At 56.0% G+C, this 13,827-nt stretch overlaps 1 protein-coding gene across 6 annotated transcripts in view; it reads left to right on the top strand.

Annotated features, from left to right (window-relative positions):
- MGLL (monoglyceride lipase) overlaps positions 1 to 13,827 on the top strand; it is a 231,021-nt gene that overhangs the window by 151,724 nt on the left and 65,470 nt on the right. For 5 of the 6 annotated variants that reach the window (XM_082414021.1, XM_082414018.1, XM_082414017.1 and 2 more), the window contains one exon: positions 11,545 to 11,651. In XM_082414021.1, coding sequence (XP_082270147.1) covers positions 11,545 to 11,651 — 107 coding nt within the window. Of the gene's footprint in view, positions 1 to 6,189; positions 6,399 to 11,544; positions 11,652 to 13,827 lie in introns of those variants that run through there. The other variant, XM_082414019.1, reaches the window with a different exon arrangement.

The following is a 13,827-nucleotide window of genomic DNA, read 5'->3' on the forward strand; positions in this document are numbered from 1 at the left end:
AGGGCTGAGGGGAGCCAGCCAGGAGAAGCTGGCAGAGACCCAGGAGTGCGTGTGCTGGAAGCAGAGTGGAAAGCAGTCTGGGGATACGTCCTCTGCAGAGAAACGAGGACAGTAGGGCTGGGGGCGAGGCTGGTGCGGACCCCCTGTGCCTGGTGCCGGGGTGGCACCGCATGCTGCTCCCTGCTGGCCCTGACTGCAGGCACACCTGTCAGTCGCAGGAGCCCACGGGCTCTGCAGAGTAGGTGAGATATCACCTTAGCAGGCTAGGTAAGGCCGGCATCCGGGTGGCCCGGGGGGGATGCGATAAGTGCCCAAAGAGAGATGTTAGCAGTGTGATAAATTACGGGTTAAAAATGCATCAGACTGTCCATCCCCCTCTGCTTCAAGCTGGTTGATGCTGGATTTGCTTTTGCACATTTGTATGGAAACACACCTTAGGTGTGGCCTGTGATTTCCTAGTTGACTGACTTCAGGGCAGGCCAACTTTGGGATTTCATTATCCTTGCACAGGGAAGCCTTTGCTGAGTGGGGTCAGTGCTGGAAGAGTGGCTGCTCCAGGCGTCCTGTGACACCTCCTGGGGCACCATCGGCTTCCGTGTGTTGCTGTCTGGAGGGTTGTGTGACAGTGTTCCTTTGATGGCCCAGGAATCGAGGAGCCCTGGTCTCAAACTAAATCCAGCCCCATCACTGTCGTTCTGCTGGGACGTCTCCCATCTACTGGATTCCTAGCGAGAGAATTTGAGGCCAGACCCCGATTTTGGAACCTATGTGCAGTGGTTTCACGGTACTCGTTCGTGAAGGCCGTGCTGAATGCAGAAGGACCAGCTACAGGTCCACAGAATGCGAGAGCCTTGATGCTCCAGGTGGTGGTGACGTCATCCTGGGGGAATTGGGAATTGAAGCTGTTCAGAACCAGCCTTTTCAAAACCAGGGCCCAGTGTAGGAACACAGTATGAGTCCAGAGTATGGAGCTGAAAAGGCTCAGGCTTCCTGGGTTCAGCAGAACAGGGAGCTGTGGTTGATTAGTGATGTCTGCTCTGGATGCAGGAGGGGTGTTTATCGTCTAACCATTTCCTGGGTACTTCCCAGGTGTGGGTGCAGTGCCGGGGGGCCTTCTCAGGTGTTCTGTCCGTTCACTCACAACAGCTCTGGAAGTAGGTGGTGCCGCACTTCCTGCAGGAAACTTCATGGAAAGACGTTGAGGAATCAAAAGAAGGGTCCAAGGTGGAACATAAGTGTGATTACAATTATAAACCATAATTACAATTGTAGGTTGTAATTATAAATTTATAATTAACTTACAAATAATGAAAAACAAAAATTTAATGTCTGTGGAGAGGGAGAACCTGGAAGGAAATATAATGTTCCTGACAGTATCACTGGGTGGTGGGATTATGGATGGATTTGATTTTTCTTTATGCTTGTCTGTAGTTTTCCATTTTTCAAAATGACCCATATTCCTTTTTCAAACTTACATAAATTGTGCGTGTGGGTGTGTGCGTTTTTTCATATTATACTTGTGGAGATTTGGTGGCCTTTGTCCCTTCATAAATTCACCAGGAACATTAATTACTCCTCCTCCTGTGAGTCCTGGTGGCTCCCTAGGGGTAGTTCTGCACCTTTTGCTTCATCTGGACTAAAAGGTTTGGGCAGGACCCTCACAATTGCCCCTCAATTCTTGACACTGGGCACATCTTGACCTTTTTCAAAAAGGATGAGCAAACGATGAAAATCACCAGAAACCCAAAAGACTTTGCAGCTCCACAGAAGGGCATCCTTCTGAGGACTCGAAGAAATGTATTATCAGGTAGCTTTGCTGCAAGAAATTTAGAAACTTTCCAGTAACTTCCAACAGGATCCAGGAAGACTTGGCTATAAAACATTCTATAAAATAAGAATGGGCACTTATGAAGAGGGAATAAACTGACATCTGAAAAGGCTCCAGGAGATCCAGAGCTTTTCCAGCCTGGGCGATGAGATTGTGCATACAGAGCGCAGAGCCCCACACCTGGCACACAGGCACTCAAAATATGCCGTTCTTACCATTTTTAAAATAAAATTATATTTATGTTATAACGTACACACACACATTACCTGTTTTTTTTAACGTTTTAATAACGTTGGCATATGAGGATTTAGGCTAAGTGGGGTTTTTGAAAGCACCCCGTCGTGCGAATCTGCCAAGCCAGGCCCTTCTTGCCGTGGACGTGCGTGGGTCGCAGTGAGAGCTGCTGAAGCAGCCAAGGTCCCAGGCGGCTGTCGTCCTGCTGCATGCCTGCTTCCCCTCTTTGGTGGCAGCCGGGAAGACTTGTGTCTGGCTGGCAGCCGGGGGAGTGGAGAGGTCCTGCAGAGTTGGGTGGGCTGACAGTGATCAGCACTGCTCCCACGTCAAAATGGCTCGAGTCGCGACCTCCTGTTGGGTTTAGGTCCATATGGGGCACAGGTGGGCCTGCTGATGTGTATACAACCCCGAATACCCCGACCGGAAGACCGGGAGGTGACCTGCCTGGCAGCCACATGGCTGTGTGGAGCAGTGGTTGCAAGTGCAAGCACCCTTGGCGTGTTCTCAGATGGCCTGGCTCACGCAGTGCCACCACGGGCTTGACAGGGAGAGGAAGCCGTGCACCATGCGCTGGGCGGGCATCCCGAGGGCATCGTCTTTTACACCTCTGTGAGGCGGGGATGGCTTTTCCCTTTCTACGGGTACCTACCTGAGTGACTTGCTCAGATAGCGGAGGTGGGGTCCAAACTCAGGGAGAGCTGATTTTTAAAGCTCACCCATTTTTGGTGACTCTAGGTTTTCTCTGTGGCCTTCCCGTCAGGTCTTACAGAAGGACGTTTGTGGACCACAGGTGTGTTTTTCTGCAATGTTACTGGTCTGTGAGATAAAAATAAAGTGAATGGATTGATATAGCACGAGTATCTTAAAGCCAGGTCTGTAGCTGTCGATCTCCATAGAGAGAGATGTGTGGACTTGGCCCCCTGAGTGGCCCCAGACACAATGCACTCGAAAGGACGGGGGCCCTGGCCCCTCCTTCCCACGAGGACGGAACTTCAGCAGATGGAGCCAGTTGCAGCATGAAGGATTTCCATGGAAGTGAGGAAGAAACTCCTGGCCTCAGGGGTTCAGTGCTGGGCTAAGTGGGCCACGTGGTGTCCTGGGGGCGCAGTAAGCAGGGAGCTCATTCAGCAGGGTGACTTGACCGCACTCAGCAGATAGAGTTTCTCCGCTTCTGTGTCTTGGGGCAGCTAAGAGATGCAGGAGACACCTCCAGCCTAGAGACAAGCATAACCAGCTGCCAGGGTGTGGAGTAATCAGGGCGTGGACATGAGCTCCGGCTGGGCAGTGGTCACCCTGGAGGCTGCAGGGTGCTCTGAACCAGGAGGGCACGCAGACCAGAGGGGAAGGGAGGCGGGCGGCTCTGTCTGCAGGGCCTGTGGGTGCGCAGGATGAGCTTTCAGCTCTCTAGATCTGGCCTTTCGGGCGACCCGGAAGCAAGCTCGTGGTGAGGGGTACAGCTCAGAACGCAGGGATGTGGGGAAGCTCGGTGGTCTCCGCTTGGCTCGTCTTCTGTTTCTGGGAGCATCTTGGTATTGGGTGGGGGGCATGCGCGTCATCGAGAGGAAGTGGAAGAGGGCCTCACGGGCTCGCCGGCCACGCCTTACACGTGCACTCTGGGGACCCGGCCACGCTCTCCAGCGGGGAAGGCAGGAGCGGCCGGCCTGGAGGACCAGGGTCAGATCAGAGCAGGAGGGAGGGCGGTGGGGAGTGGGGGCCCAGACGGGAGGGGGAGTCACATGGGCAGCGGGCAGGCCAGGCCTCCGCTCTGGAGGCTCTGGGAAGGCAGCACCATGGGTTACTCAAGGCCTTCAGCCCCGCTTTGTATTCGTAAGTCCAGTAAGTCAGGGGGAACGAAGGGCCTGCTGTGCTTATCTCAGGGTTATCGACTCAGAGCAGACCTTCCGTAGGTGGTCTGCAGTCTCCCACTACTGCTCAGGGCGAGGGCCATCGGGACACCACCTGACTGCACATCTGGACATGGTCACGTGGTGTCTTCCCCTTATCACGTGGTCCCACAGTGGCCCAGCGTGCAGGGTTCAAAACCTACAGCTGTGTGACCCCAGGAGAGCTGCTTCGCCTCTCGGGGCCCCACTTTTCTCGTCCGTAAAATGGGGCATCTAGCAGTGCCCACCTCTGGGTTCTGAGCCCTGAGTGAGCTAGCGCCCAGCACACTTAGACCAGTGTCTGGCCAAAGTAAATACCAGCTGTCAGCACTGGCCCTTACATAACGCCTGGCTGCCCACCGCGTCCCGCTGGGTTATTTTCCATACATTCTCTCAATCGTTCCTCACAAGGCCCGGGGGATAGGCATTATCGATCTGTTTTACAAACGACAGGTCTATTTCTAGTTCCCTCTGTGAAGTTTTAGACCCCCTTCACTGGCTCTGTTCTATTTCTGTCCCCGCTGCACACTGTTCACGCTGTGGGAGCCCTGCCAGGGAGGAGGAAACAAGTCCTCCGGCAGCTGGGTTTGGACTCTGCAGAGCCCGGCGTGCTCCCGCTCTCGTTATGGGGAAGGGGTCCAAGCCAGCCTCACGGTCCCACCCGCAGGCCTGGTGACACATGTGCTGGGGTTTTTTTTTTTTTTTTTAAGGCTGCGTTGGGTCTTCGTTGCTGCGCGCGGGCTTTCTCTAGTTGCGGTGAGCGGGGGCTGTTCTTCACTGCAGTGCACGGGTTTCTCATTGGGGTGGCTTCTCTTGTTGCAGAGCACGGGCTCTAGGCACACGGGCTTCAGTAGTTGTGGCACGTGGGCTCAGTAGTTGTGGCTCACGGGCTCTAGAGCATAGGCTCAGTAGTTGTGGCTCACGGGCTCTAGAGTGCAGGCTCAGTAGTTGTGGTGCACGGGCTTAGTTGCTCCGCGGCATGTGGGATCTTCCCGGACCAGGGCTCGAACCCATGTCCCCTGCATTGGCAGGCGGATTCTTAACCACTGCGCCACCAGGGAAGCCCCGGGGGAATTTTTTTAAGTCATAAAATTTGGCAGTAAAGAGGGTGGTGGATGTGGATGATTCTCTGACCATCTAGTTGTCTGAGTGGGACGCCTTGGAAATAAGCAAGTACAGCCCCTGAAGAGGCAGGAGGATCCCCTCCCGCCCCCTGCATTGGGGGACGTTATGAGGGTCAGTGGGGCTGGTGCCCACAAAGGCTGCCGCTTCCTGGGTCAGGTGACCCCACCTGAGCTGCTGCCTGGTGGTGCAGACATCTACTGTGTCCCTCCGACCAAAAATCTCCTCCAAGAAATCCTTGGTTTTCTGAATTTTTTCCCTAATGAAACGAGCAGAACATCTCTTCAGCTGGACAGTCAGTTCTTCTTGATGAGTCGGCATGTCTGGGAGAAGGGTGCACAGGAAGGGGGCTGACGTCTTCTCCTGCAGCCAGGCCAGGCCGAGTGTTTGACATTGTTCCCCTCAGTTCTCCCGACGGCCATGTGCCCACCCTACCGGTGTGCAGACGGAGGTGGGGGCAGGTCCCAGCCGAGGCCAAAGTCCTGTAGGAAACAGGTGGGGTTGAGTTCTTTGCATCCCAGCACCGCTCTCTGCCTTCGAAGCACGTGAGGCGGCTGGCCCGTTCCCCGCCCGCCCTTCCGGGGCCTCTGCCCAGTGTGGGTCCATGAATGGGCTCCCTGTCCAGCGGGTGAGTGAGGCAGAGCCCATGACAGGGGCTGCGGAGCCCCTCAGCGTATTTTCACATACATTCTCTCATTTCATCTCCAACCCCATCAAGGAGGCGCCAGTGCCCCCGTTTCACAGGTGGAGAAACCGAGGCCCACAGAGGTGCAGAGCCAGCTCACGGGGGCTGCAGCGTGAACCCGGCCTCCAGGCTGCAAGTAGGACCCCCTGTGCCGTCGGAGAAACATCCTCACCGAGGACAGTGCCAGGCAGGACCCAGAGCATTCCACACCTGTTTTCTTGTTTACCTTGCGACTCCTCTGTGGTCAGTGGTTTTACGATTGTCCCCCTTTTACAGCTGAGAAAACTGAGCCCCAGAGAGGTCAGTCACTTAAACAGTGAACAAGCAGAGGAATAAAGAGAATCAGTTATTTGATGGAGGGCAAGTTCCACTTTGTCAAACCTGGGCACAGATAAACCGGCCCTGGCTTGTAAGTGCCGAGGAGCTCCGCAGTGTGTTCATCTCAAGGCGGCATGTGCTTTATTGGGAGCTGCCCCACCTCCCAGGGCTGGATGCCAGGCAGGCCATCTGCTCCTGGGGCCGGGCCCGGCAGTCGCCCTCTCCCGGAACGGGAACGACTGGCTCCCTACTGGCTGCAGCCGGTGAAGAAGTTCCAGGAAAAAGATCTTCGCCAGCGTCTTCTGGAGCCTCGTTCCTGCCGCTGCGGGTATTGCCTTGTCTGCATAAACGGCCTCGCTGATGTTCTGCTGCCGTCCTTTGTCGAGGATGCAAACATGAGGGGAGGAAGGAGGGAGGGGATCGCTTTCCCTGGCACCTGCTGGGGGCCTGGCCACGCGGGTTCCTTGGCAGACGTCGTCCCCTGCCTCCCTGCTCTGTTGTCCACAGCAGCCCCGGGGGCTTCAGGAAGTCAGATCAGGTCACTGCCCTGCTCGGTCCCATCCTCTGCATGCAGAACCCCCGGCTCTTCGCAGCAGCGTCCGGATGGGAGGCCTTTTCTCTGGGCCTGGGGTGGGCAGGACCCTGCAAAGGACAGCTCTCGTTCCCACCACGCCTGTCTCTTTCTCAGCCTGCCTTCCCGGCCGCTCCCACCAGGGCAGATCAGGCTCCCTGCCGCCCCGCTCTGTGTTCACGGTGCTTCTCACAACACACACTGACGTGTGTTCTCTGCTGAGATCTGTCTTTCCCACTAGACTGTCAGCTGTGTGAGGGCAGGACAGTGCTGTTGGTCCATCTCCTGTCCCTGGGGCCTGGCACGTGATAAGCCTTGAGTCAGTATTTCTGGGTGATCTCAGTCAAAGGACTGCCATTGCTGCCATCCTGTGAGTGGCTAGGGGCCTTGCCCGGGGTCACGCGTGGCAATGCCGGGAATCAAACCAAGTTGTGCTGGCTTCAGCCGTCGCTCCCTATTCACAGCCTTGAGTGAGGCTGGTGTTTATTTACTTGGCATGCTGGTTCCACAGTGCTATGTTTCCCAGAGCTGAAATGTAATCACGGGGTCTCCACGTGAAACGCCAAAGGAGCGATGCCAAGTGGCGGCCAGCATGCAGTGGTGAATGTGCTGGGGGGGGTTCCCTTTTCCCCAAAGACACAGCGTAAACACGCAGCTCGGGACATGGCTGGATGTCCCCGTGGCAACGAGGTGGGGACCTGGGAGAGGCTGGGGCCCGGCCTCAGGTTTAGATCACAGGATGGGACAATGAGCCGAGGCTCCACCTACAGCAGCCCTTGGGGGTGGGGGGAGGCAGGAAGGTCTGCCCGGGGGAGGGGGGGTGTCCTGACGGGTGGGTGGGGCCAAGCAGAGGGACACCCTGGGCATGAGGTCTGAGCCTGTGGGATGCGGTAGGCAGAGGGATCCAGGCTCCAGGGGTCTTGCAGCCTGTCAGCACATCCTTCCTAAGTTCCTGTGTGCGCCAGCATCTTCCTCAGCTGGGAACTTCGTCATAAATGAGATAAATGAGACCTCTGCTCTGGAGAGTACATGCCGGTCAGGGGTCAGGGGAGGCCAAGCAAAGCGTGGCCGTGGACCAGTAATTCAGATGGTGTCGCGTGCTGAAGGGACCCTTCACCTGAAGTGGTCAGAAAAGGCCTGAGACCCAAGCGACAGTCCAAGCACAGTCAGAAAGAGGGGTCCCCAGAGAGGCCTTGGTTGGCGCAGGGGTTCCCTGCTGGCGCCCACGTGCCTGGCTCTTGGGAGTCGACTGTGTACACCTCTCCCCAGCACCGTGTCCAGTGGTGTCACGTTAATAACTGGAAATCCGCTGTGCTGAGAGCATTTACACCATGGAAACTGGCAAACGCTACAAATGAGGACCACTCACTACGGTTATTAAACATTTAGCAATGCACCCTGATCTGCTTATCTGAGCGCTAGGAAGAAGGGTAGCCCTCGGCCGAGGGGAGAAGGGAGATAAGGGCGTGACCACGGGGCCAGCAGCTTCTCTCTGACGCAGCGGGAAGTCTCATGTGACTGGATCTTCTCTTTGCTAGACAGATTCTGCAAAATAAAGGCTCAGGTCCAGGGAACAAGGAAGTGTGGGGAGCAGGAGGGGAGACTGGTGTTTCAGAATCGGGGTCCAGGTGAGAGCTGAAACCAGGAACTACGGAGAACCCCACTTATGGCAGCAGCAGCTCAGGACCGGAACGAGGCCAGTGCCGGAGGGCGTGTCTGTGGAGAAGCCTGGCCTGGGTCTGGGGGAGGCGAGCGTGCAGGTGCTGCCCACCTGTGCGGGGGGTGGGGGGTGGCAGAGGCCTCTGCTGCCCGCAGTGGATGGCCACGTCGGTCTGCTGGTTTCCACAGGGGTGGCGGCAGCATGCCTCAGAAGCCTCTGCCGCGGTCCCGATGAGCCTGTGGTTGTCCCAGCGTGTCCCCCCGGGAGGTAAGAGGCTCCCAAGCGGCTGGGAGTCTCCACGCCAGAAGGGCTGCTTTCTCGCCACTGGGGGTCCCACGTGGCGCCTGAGCGGCATCGTTGGCCACGCTGCACGTGGTGAGAGGCGCTTCTCTGCCTCGGCCACACAGCGGAACCTCTGGGGCACTCTCCCACCCAGACCAGTTAACCAGAGCTGCTGCTGGGGGTGGGACACAGCCTTGGCACTTTGGAAAGCTCTCCAGGTGATTTCAGGTTGTGGCCCGAGTTGAGAACCGCTGGGGAAGAAGTTCTTCCTGTACAGTAAGAGCACCCGTTCTCCCCCACGTGGTGTCCAGGGTGGGTTCTGTTAACAGACAGTTCCCAGCATGGTGGCAGTGATGGCCGTGTGCCACTCCTGTGGATGCAGATTGAGACTCTGAAGTCCTCCTACACCCAGTGGGTCCTGACCGCAGGGAGAGGCTGGCTGTCACGTGACCCGGCTTGTCTGTCTGTGTTAACTGTGGGCTGAATTAATCCAGCAGCTGCCACATTCCCCAAGGATATTAAAGTGCTTGAGCTGCCCCTTCTGGGAGCACAGCCCCTTGTGCCGATGGCCGATGATGGCTGTTCAGAGGTTCCAGCCATGCTTCTGGGTAGCTGAGAGAAATCCCACCGGCCGACCCCGGAAGTGTCAGGTGGGCAGGTGTAATCTGCCCAAATTGATGTCTGATCAAACAGAGGTGGCTGGACATTCCATGGAGCAATGAAGAGGGTGTGAAATGTCTGTTGTATTTTAGGAAAAGGGCAGGGAGGACAGATGCAAAAGGAAACTGAGGTTAGTTCTGGTGCTTTGTGCACTGCTCAAAGAATAGAATGTGGGGTCCCTCTGCCCCTACACACCCTGGCAGAGGGGAGCCGCAGAGAGAACACAGGAGTCTGTTCACTCACCACATATGTGCCAGTGCCACTTGGCTGCGGCAGCTCTGGGATTCTGCCAGCAGCAAGATGGACAAGGCTTCTGGCCTCTTGAGCTGACCTTGAAGTGGAGGAGAGAGCCAGGAACCAGGTGAGCAAGTGAATAGCAAAGCAGTGGCAAACTGTGATGTGCAGTACGGGCCCAGTGCAAACAAGAGCAAACTGTGATGTGCAGTACGGGCCCAGTGCAAACAAGGGCAAACTGTGATGTGTAGTGAGGGCCCAGTGCAGGTCAGAAAGGCCTGAGGGATGGAGGCCGCTCTAGGAGACGTCTTGCATGAGTCCCGGGCACGAGGAGCAGCCATGGGAGATCTGGGGGAGGGTGCTCGGGGGAGAGGGGCCAAAGACCCTGAGGTGGGAAGAGCTGGCGCTGCTGAAGAATGGCTGGAAGCCCCTGGTGAGGACGGGCGGTGAGCGGGAAGGGGTCGAGGAGTGGTGACACAGGAAGGGACAGGACGACTTGTACTCTGAGCCTGCTGGTTGCCCACTGGAGACCTGGAAGCCGGGTGGTGACATGCTCTGATCTACATTCTACCACTTGCTGTGTGACCTCTCTGGTTTTCACTCTCAGCTGTAAAGAAGGTAAAGGTAGGATGATTATGAGGATTAGAAATCCTGTACGTGGACTTAGCAGAGGAACTGACACATAGGAGATGCTCCGTGAAGGGGCAGCTGCTGTCCTCCCCTCTCCTCCCCCTCCCCCTTGTCTTTATGGGCGTGGCTCACAGCAGTTCCCTCCTTGCCTGAAGGGGACTCTAGCCTCTCTGGGCCTCATGCTATGAGTACTAGTCTGGGCAGTTGTATATTCAAGAATCTGAGTGCCCTCCTGTAGCCCTCCACTGCTGGGTGACTCTGGGGTGAGCGCGGTGTGATGGGGGCTGCTCTCTGTGTCCGCAGGTGGGCTCACCGCACGGAAGGCTTTCGGTGGGGGTGACTGAGCGCCCAGCCAGGCTCTGCTTTCAGTCATGAGGCTTCCGCTGCACAGATCTTGGGTGCGAGATACCGCGTTTATTTCAAAATGTCACAGCGTCTTCCTTCCTTCCTTCCTTCCTTCCTTCCTTCCTTCCTTCCTTCCTTCCTTCCTTCCTTCCTTCCTTCCTTCCTTCCTCCCTCCCTCCCTCCCTCCCTCCCTCCCTTCCAACCGCATTTGCAGAGTGCCAGCTGTAGCTCAAAACTGTGCCAGCCACAAAGAGGCAGCAAGAGAGAAAGAGTCAGTGTGTCCTCAAGAAGGTTACAGCCAGCGGGGAGGGCAGCAAGCCGCCTGGCCCCTGCTGGACAGAGGGTTTGGAGCCCAGAGGAAGCTGTGGAATCTCCCTCAGAGGAGGGGCCCTGAGCGGGGCCTGGAAGGGAGGGAGGAGGGAGCCAGGTGGGCAAAGAGGGGAAGAGAAGAAAAGCTGCTCATGGAGCACAAACTCCAGCAGCTGAGGGCAAGCACGTGCGGAATGGAGTTATCCGCACGACAGTGGGAAGAGCTGTCTATCGGCACAAGTGACAGAAAACCCAGTGCCTGCACAGCACAGCCAGGAGCGGGGCTGGGAGCAGGGCTGGGAGCGGGCTGGCTTCAGGTCTAGCTGGATTCAGGGCCCAGACAGCACCGTTAGGGCTGGCTTCCCCCTTCGTGCCTCTCCTCTCTCGGGTTGACCTGTCCTCTAGGGTCGGCTCCTCCTGGACCCATTCGCTTGGCTGGAGCCAATTGAGCCAGTGACTGTGGCTGCGACCATGGTGCCCTGATTGGCTCAGGTCTGGCCCCTTGGGTGGGGCCGATGGAGGACCCCCCGTACACCAGCACCTGCAGAAGTGAGCTCCCAGGACTCCCTCAGCCCGCGGCTGGAGACACTGTTGTGGTGACTGTTCTCTAGGAACCGGCTCCGTTCTGGGTGACCCTGAAGCCCATGTTTTAACAGCGTGCCCTCTCACTTAGACCCGTGATTTAGTCTTTGACTCTCCGCTGATGTTGCGGGAGCCCTGCCCCGCCCTGGATACGGCCTCCGTGGCCTGCGCCTTCCTAACGACCATCTCTCGTCCCTGCAGGGCCCTGGTCTTTGTGTCCCACGGAGCGGGGGAGCACTGCGGCCGCTACGACGAGCTGGCTCGGATGCTGGTGGGGCTGGAGCTGCTGGTGTTCGCCCACGACCACGGTGAGTAGCCCAGGGCTGAGCCCCCGCTCCGGGGCGCCCCCTCCCAGTCCTCCCTCCTCCTCAGCTTTCCACTTCTGATTCATGCACTGAAACTGGGAAAAGACGTTCTCCACGGGATGTTTGTAAGTGAAAAATGTGCAGTTATGTCAACAAAGAATGTGTCTGACCAGCAGTTTCCGTTGAGTCTGGGATTGAATGCAGCCTGATGAGAAACCTCCACTGAAAAGCCCGGATGTGTTTGTGTAAGAACTTGCCCCAGGCCAAGTCACCCTCTCTCACGTTTATAAAGCGCTCTCTGCACAGAACGGGCCCTGGTTTCCCCCACGGGACTTCAGACAATGCCATGCTCTCAGTACAAGTGCCGTACACAGCCCAGTGCGGCCTCAGGATGCTTCCAGAGCATTCAGACCAGGAGAACAGTAAGGGTCTCAAGGGCCGTGTGGTCATGAGAAAACCCCGAACACGGGCACATTCACAAGCACATACAGATGCACGCACACATGTGCACACACACATGTCCCCAGGCCAAGTCTTTGATTCTTCATCAGTAACAAAATCCATAGTAACCATCAGAATGCAGCATTTGTTGCCTAAATCAGTATGTAGTTCCTCAATCGTTTGGGTGACATTCTCTGTGGCTGGGAAGGCTCCCAGTCGAGATCTTTCTTCGTCTAACAGTCTTAAGAATGAAGAGTTCCTTGTGACTGACCATGGTGATTTCTGCACTGCTTCAATGTAGAAATCTATCATCCTGGCCCAGATGCAGAAACGTTGCTTCCGTTTTATCTGGTAGGGAAATAATTAAGTGAAAAGAGGGGTAGGGGAGAAGTGACAGGCCTGGGAGTGCTTGTGACAGGAGGGAAGGCTTGCCTGGGGCGTCTTGTATGTGAGGAACTGCAGTCTGGTCTTCCAAGAGCCCTTTTCAGCCACACATGTGCAAGGGTCCTCATAACTGAGAATGCTGACTAAATTCTTTCTTACTGTGGTCGTAACGTTCTGTAGTGCTTTGCAAACAGTCCCAGTGGTGTTTGTGAGACTGTTTGAGAGAGAATATTCGAGGATTATCCTGATTTTCACTGTGGGACTGTCATTATTTACTTTGGCACCTTCTACACCGTAAGACCCTTGATAGGAATGACTTTTTTCCTATCGCGTTTGTCTCTGTTAACGTTTGTTGCAATGAGCTGAACACCATGGGGGCATTCTGAAAGAAAAGAATGTTTGTACTCTGCAAACAGGAAACACCTCCTACGGAATTTTAAGTTACCTGCTTTTAATCTGGAGGTCAGCTACCTTCTTATCAGCTGCCTTTGGCCAAATCTGTGGGGGGGGAGTAACTGTCTGTGCCTTGTTTATGTTGTCTGGGCGTAGAAGTTTGAAAAACAATTTGAAAAGCCTTCTTTTTTAGAGTAAAGAGAGAAAAGAAACAGCCTGCCTTTTGATGTTTCCAAATTAACATCCAAATCTGAGGCCTGTCTCTCTCTGACATTCTAAATATAGCTCAAAGCTGGTTGCTTGCATTCACCTGTTTTAAGTTCCTTGATTGATCAGTTTCTTCCAACTGACTCACAGGAAATCTCCCTGGCAAGTGCCTGTGGGTGGTGTTTTATTCAAGAAATGAACCCAGTGTGACTTTGGTTGTCTAGATATGAGTGTGGCTGTGGCTTCCTTAGCGGGAGAAAGCGGGTGCTGGGCTGCCTCTGTGGGGTCTTGTGCCGGCCGGGCAAGCAGACGCTGGTGGTTACGCCCTGTGCCTGGTTGCTTCTCGCAGGGGTGTGGAGGGGAGCGGGGGGCCGGAGGGACTTGAGCCCAGGCCTGCTGGTTCTGCAGCCCAGCCTCCTTTATCACACCGCACATGACTTGGTGTGAACACCGGCATGACGCCTACAGAGAGGTGCTTCATTCTTTCCCACATAGCTTTTAAATTTAAATACAGCCTCTATGGGGGAAATGTCAGGGCATTTATGGGGCCAACTGGAGGGATACAAGGATTAAAAACACAGAGCAAAAACACCTCCCAAGGCCCCAGGGCCTCGCCAGTGCCAGGCCGGCCTAGACCTCCCCGTTTCCAGTCATGCTGTCGGTTGTCATCTGCACTCCTGTGCTTCCGGGGGGACCTGCCCCCCAGATGACAGAAGGGCCCCGACGCAGACACACCTGGGTCCAGGTGTCTGCT

This window comes from Balaenoptera physalus (assembly GCF_965194825.1).
Source record: "Balaenoptera physalus genome assembly, chromosome: 11".
In the NCBI taxonomy this organism is placed as follows: domain Eukaryota; kingdom Metazoa; phylum Chordata; class Mammalia; order Artiodactyla; family Balaenopteridae; genus Balaenoptera; species Balaenoptera physalus.